At 50.5% G+C, this 6000-nt stretch overlaps 1 protein-coding gene across 1 annotated transcript in view; it reads right to left on the reverse strand.

Moving 5' to 3' along the window:
* NFAM1 (NFAT activating protein with ITAM motif 1) overlaps positions 1-4696 on the reverse strand; it is a gene marked incomplete at its 5' end in the record, with an annotated part of 32678 nt that extends 27982 nt beyond the window's left edge. The window contains one exon of the mRNA XM_088464588.1: positions 4397-4696. Coding sequence (XP_088320714.1) covers positions 4397-4696 — 300 coding nt within the window. The remainder of the gene's footprint in view (positions 1-4396) is intronic.
* Between the last annotated feature and the right edge of the window lie 1304 nt (positions 4697-6000).

Here is a 6000-nt window from a genome sequence, read left to right on the forward strand (position 1 = left end):
CAGGCCTAGTGACAATGTGCCAGCACAGAACCACGTGCAGCCAATGCACCTCGCCAAACACCAGCACCGCTGCCAGAGACCCCCGCCATAACGACCTCACAGGTAATACCCGGTGACTACCATGCCGAGAAACCCTGGCCGTGACAGAGTCCATGGAAGACCTGAAAGTAACATTGCACAGACAATGAGGCATAGTTAGTAACAGGCTTTATACTAGAGGTCTGTGATCCATAGGAAGTTCAGAACATGTGACCCAAATAGAATCAGGTTTGGAATAATAAGCAATCAAGGAATCCAACAACCTGACGACACCTAAGAAACCGATGATCACTTTAACTCTCTGCACACTGCATGTGATGAACGCCAGCAATCAGGATAGATCCTCCAATGACCACAATGGAACTTCGGCAGGTGTAGTGGTCACTCCTCTGTGCCTGAGCCCACCTGGCATAATGGTCGACACCCAGGTGCCGTCACATCTGGGATAAAAAAAATCTTCCCTCCAAAACATACTTCCAGGAATCTGCTAAGGGGGACTTGGCTACCTCCTCTAGCCGAATCTGAGCTCCAGGACAATGCAGACAAGATACCCAGCCAGCAGTCTTCTGGCCACTGAGGGGAAGCCCTTTGGAGCTACTTGAACATAATTAGCTGGCTGCATTGGCCAGCTCCCCCTGCACCTCCTCATACTACTTTCAGGCATGAGGCTGCATGGGAGGGCTGTCCATTTCCCTGGAAGGGGCTGGGGGATCCAGCAGCCCACACAGAGCCCTGGATCCCCTGGGACTTCCAGGGAAACAAAGGTAAGAGCATGTCATTTATATTATATAGTGACAACACTAACTTAATTACATACATTTATACATTTTTTACACACTGTAAAATAGGTACACAGACCGCAGCACTGCAGCTCAGGACTGCTCTCCTAGCTCAGGACTGCTCTCCTAGCTCAGGACTGCTCTCCTAGATCACTGCTGCACACCTTTTATAATACATTTATACATTTTATTGATCACTGTATTTTTAAATGTGTGCCTGTGCTTTTACACTATGGGCTTTGCTAAAACAGCCCTGCAGTGCTGGGAGCTCCCAGTCCCCAGCGTAGGGCAATCAGCTCTGCAGTGTAGGGCATGCTCTGGCTGCAGCAGCTGTTCCTTTACTTTTCCCCTGGTGCAGCACACCAGGGGTTAACTATGCCACCTGAGTGCTGCAGCCCCTGGACTTAGTCCAGATGCAGGCACTCCTTACTGCCCTCTCTCTGTACTGGGAGGACGGGCAGGTGGATCTTTCTATCCCCCAGCATGCAGTCAATCTGCCTAGTAGTGCTGAGGTGCTGGGAGCTAAGCTCTCAATCCCCAGTGGTCCATGCACAGTCTCACAGGTGCAGCACACCGGGGGTTAACCTTCTGCCACAGTACAATGTGAGCCAGATTCCCCGGTCTACCAGCGTGTGTGGCCACTCAGCCCTGCAGTCCAAGACTATGGTCCCAGCTGCAGCAGCTCCCTGTAACCCTTGGTGTGCTGGGGCACTGGGAGATAAGCTCCTGGTCTCCAGCATAGAGCACTCACTGGCTCCCTGCACATAGACCCCCCTGGTGAAGTGCAAAAGGGGTTAACACACCGTTGCCGCTCCCACTAGAGAGGGTCCAGGCCGTGGCAGCTCAGACATTTAAAATACATTTTTAGCCACCTGGCTTCTAGCACCAGTCAGAGCCAGCCCTAACCAATTTGGTGCCCCTAGGCAAGATTTTGGCTGGTGCCCCCAGCAGATGCTCTCCCTACACCGCACCCATCTCCCCTTTCAGCACACTGCTGTAACCCAACACGCATAGATCACAGCACATCATCCATCACCCAACACCCCTCTCCCAGCACAGTACCCCTTACCCAGGACCACACCCCTCACAGCACAGTACCCCTCACCCAGCACAGTACCCCTCACCTGGCACCACACCCCTCATAGCAGAGATTACAGCACATCACCAATCACCCCTCACCCAGCACAGCACAGATCATAGCTCAGTCATCACCCATCACTTACAGTACAGACTGACCACCGCACCCCACCCGCTGCATATAACTTTGCCGGGCACCCATGTAGGCTGTATTAGCACATCTCAGTAGAATGGTAGTCGATGGTTGCAACTTGTTCTTACTACCTGTAACCAGTGTGTTAAATAATTAATTTCTACATAGGCATATAAGTTGTAACACCCAACCTGTGCTAGGCCACATTATGGTTTGGAAAAAGGACATTGTATTCATGTAGTTCTAGTCTATGCAAAGACTGGTCAGATAACCTTTGGGGTCAAACAAGCCATATATTGAGGGGCCCTAACTTGTACCTGTCATTAGCAGTATAATGAGCCCGTCATACTTTATATTAGTAGACAGTGAGCCACATTCCAATAGCATGACCATTGTGAAGAGACGCTAAGCATTATGGGTTACTGAGATTCTATACAAAGGGGCTTTGAGAGTTTATCTCCAAACATTAGGACATTAGGACACGTCATTACTGTATTTCTTTGTCTGGTAGTATATCTTAGTGCTTACAGAGCATGTGCAGGAGATGAGAATGGTCCATGCTATGTTGTACCAATCAGTGCTTGATACCCAGTATGTAACTAATATGGGCTTAATATTCGGAAAGCCAATACTATGGTATATAATCTAGACCTAGACAAAGGCTCTTCAGCTCGTGTATGGACCTAAGACTGCAGTAGGGTGCCTGCAATGTAAATTGGAAGACCTGGGTGTTGATAAAATGAGGGCTCCCCAGATGAAGATGAAGATGAACTACATCTTATGTTGAAGATGATGAACTACCGGGGTCATCTGAATACCTAGACCAAAGTTGAGTATATTGTATACTTTGTATGTTAATTGTTTATTTATTGTTTGTTATTTGTAAATATAGTGTGTTCATTTGTACTCACTCAAATGGACACGTGTGTGTAACTATTCATTTCAATCTGAACAAAACCCACCGTTATGCACTACTTATACCCTTCTATCCTGGTGACCATCATCTTCACTAGTCCCTCCCTCCCAATATGTCTCCCCCTCCCCACCCCCCAAAGCAGTGTCATTAGCACCCTGAGCCCGCACTCTCCATGTGTCTCTGCCTCCTACCCTCCCCCTAATAGCAGTGTCATCAGCCCTAGCTACCACACACCCTTGTCTCTGCCTTCCCCTCTCCCCATAACAGTGTCATCAGCCCCCTGAACCCCCACTCCCCATACAGATCTGCCTCCTACCCTCCCCCTAATAACAGTGTCATCAGCCCTAGCTACCACACACCCTTGTCTCTGCCTTCCCCTCTCCCCATAACAGTGTCATCAGCCCCCTGAGCCCCCCACTCCCCATACATATCTGCCTCCCCCTCCCTCCATAGCAGTATCAGCTCTCTGAGCACCCACTCCCCCTACAGATCTGCCTCCCCCTCCCCCCATAGCAGTATCATTAGCTCCCTGAGCACCCACTCCCCATATGTCTTTGTCTCCCCCTCCCATAGCAGTATCATCAGCCCCCACTGCTCATATGTATCTGCCTGCCCTCATCCAGCTCCTACTGGCAGGGTCCTGCAGCTCCACGCGTGTTGCCTGGCTTCCTCTGCAGCTGCTCAGCCTTAGGCAGAAAATCAAAGTAAACACCCTTCTGCCTGTCTGAGACTGAGCTCCGGCTCTGTGTCCTGCTGCAGCCTCCTGACCTCTCCTCCTGGCTGGCTCGGATTGCTGAGATAGCAATCAGCACCCGAGCCAGCTCAAAGACAAAAAAAATCTACCGTTGACCTTAGGCTTGGGATTCCCCTTGACATTGCACTTGCCCCTAGGCAATTGCCTATTATGCCTAGGGCCGGCCCTGGTGCCGGTAAAATATTTAGAAATGGGCGCCTCGCACCAATAGATCCTTTTAAAAATGGGGCTGCAGCACGGTGGTTAACCCCTTCAGTGGTGCAGCGGCTATTTTAGCCACGTGTGATTGGGCACCAGCCACAGGGAGCTATGACCCTTTCCCCAGGGGCGTAGAGAGGGCAGGCGGGTCTGGATGAAGGGGACATGGCCTAATTGTGGGAGGCGTGGCTACGCCCCCTTAGAGAGAAAAAATAGAAACATTTTTGCAGCGCACTGTGAGCCCCTTAGCCCGGCGCATAGCCAGTTGGGGGGGGGGCGATCAGTGTGATCGCTCTCCCTACAGGCATCGGAGCCGTGAGCAGCCTCCCAGTGTAGCCCAGCACACAGCAGCGTGTGGCTGGGCTGCTGTGATGTTAGAGGGAGGGAGGGGCAGTGCCGGACCCGGGCCCCCACCAATTAGTACCCGCTTCTCCCCCCTCATAGCACCCCTGCCTGTCCCTCCCCCTGCAGGGCGACAATCATGGTGCTATGTTACTCACCTCTTACATGTATGTAGGTCCCATAGCCATTGACATAGCTTCCATTACAGCTCGCTCTGCAGTAGTAGACCCCTGACTGACTGCTCGCTGTGACTCTGTGCTGCACTGGGACGGGCCTGCTGGTATTGCTGGCAGTAAGAGTCTTTGTATTCAGTTGTGTTTCGGACACGTCATAGCGGAACACCGATGATGAAATCTCTTTCTTGTGCAGTTGTGGTGGATACGCGATGCTACATGTGATGTGAGCTATTTCTCCGCTGAATGCGATGAGGACAGAGGGATTCTGCTTAACAGTACAGGCTGCAGGAGAGGACACGGAGAAAGTGTCAGCGATTACACACGTTTCCTAAAATTCAAACTTATCTATGACAATAAAGTTGCCTCAGCTTTTACATTTCTATAGTATAGATTCCAGGGGGTAAATTTACTAAGAGTCGTGCTTGGCCGAGAATAAACACTATGGACATCGCTAGGATCGGCGTGTGTTTTTTTACAGCCAAAACCAGGGATTTACTAAGAATCGTGTTTGCCTGTGTAGTTTACTCCGATGTTCCCCCACCCAAAAGCATAACCTGCTCCAGACCTCTGAGCCCTTTCTGGTACTGGAAATTGAGGGTGGAAACATGGGGTTCCCCTAAATTTCCAGTAACCAGCACCGGGCTGAACCAGCTGTGGGGGGCTAATGCCTTAGCAGGGGGACACACAGTATAATATATTGTAAACCAGCCCCAAACTGGTCAGCTCAGGGCTTTGAATAATTAGAAAGTGGGGACCCCAAAAATCAAATTGGTCATGAGGATCAACTAGCCATGGGCTGATAGCCCAGTACTCTTTCCCACACCCCTGGTGGCGGTGGGTGCAGGAGCAATTGTATAAAAGATGGAAATTAATATTGTTCTTTATAGTGGGACTACTGAACATTTTGTTTCTCATCTCTAACCTATTCTTTACACAGTCACACACAAAAGCAGTGTACAGGTCACACTGATCTGTGCAGGCTTCAGCAGGACATGCAGCTCACAGGCAGGTCTATTCAACTCCTCTGCTCTGCCTCTATGTTCTATTGTGCTTTGAAACACAGGGCCTGATTCAGAGCCGCTCGTAAGCGGCCGCTCGCTCGCTCCGAGCGATGTTCGCACATCTGCGCATGTGTATGGGTCGTAATGCGCATGCGCCAACCAGTCAGTGCGGTCGGAAATCGTGTGCTCGCAAAATAGCGAGGGGCTGGTAATTTGAGTGACAGAATGAGGCGTTAGTGGGTGGTAACAGGGGAAGGTGCTTGAAAACGGGGAGTGGAGATCCGAACGCAGGCGTGCCAAATGGTCAAAACGGGCGTTTTAAGGGTGTGCATAATTAACAAAGCAGCGTCATCGACCACGTCACTTGGTTGTCTTTTAGCCTGAACTGCTCGCATGATTGCGGTAGGAAAATGCTACCACCAGAATAGCGAGCAGTTCAGACGCCTTTCGATGTACTCGATTAATCAAATAAATAGCGGAGATGACGTATGATGCGAGCAGCCAAGGGGCGTCTTTACAAAATAGCGAGCGCATGTTTTGGACGCTTGTTCAGACATAGAGGTGTCAACAGACCGCAAACAGCGA

This window comes from Taudactylus pleione, unplaced genomic scaffold (genome assembly GCF_031769625.1).
Source record: "Taudactylus pleione unplaced genomic scaffold, aTauple2 ptg001704l, whole genome shotgun sequence".
Classification (NCBI taxonomy): Eukaryota; Metazoa; Chordata; class Amphibia; order Anura; family Myobatrachidae; genus Taudactylus; species Taudactylus pleione.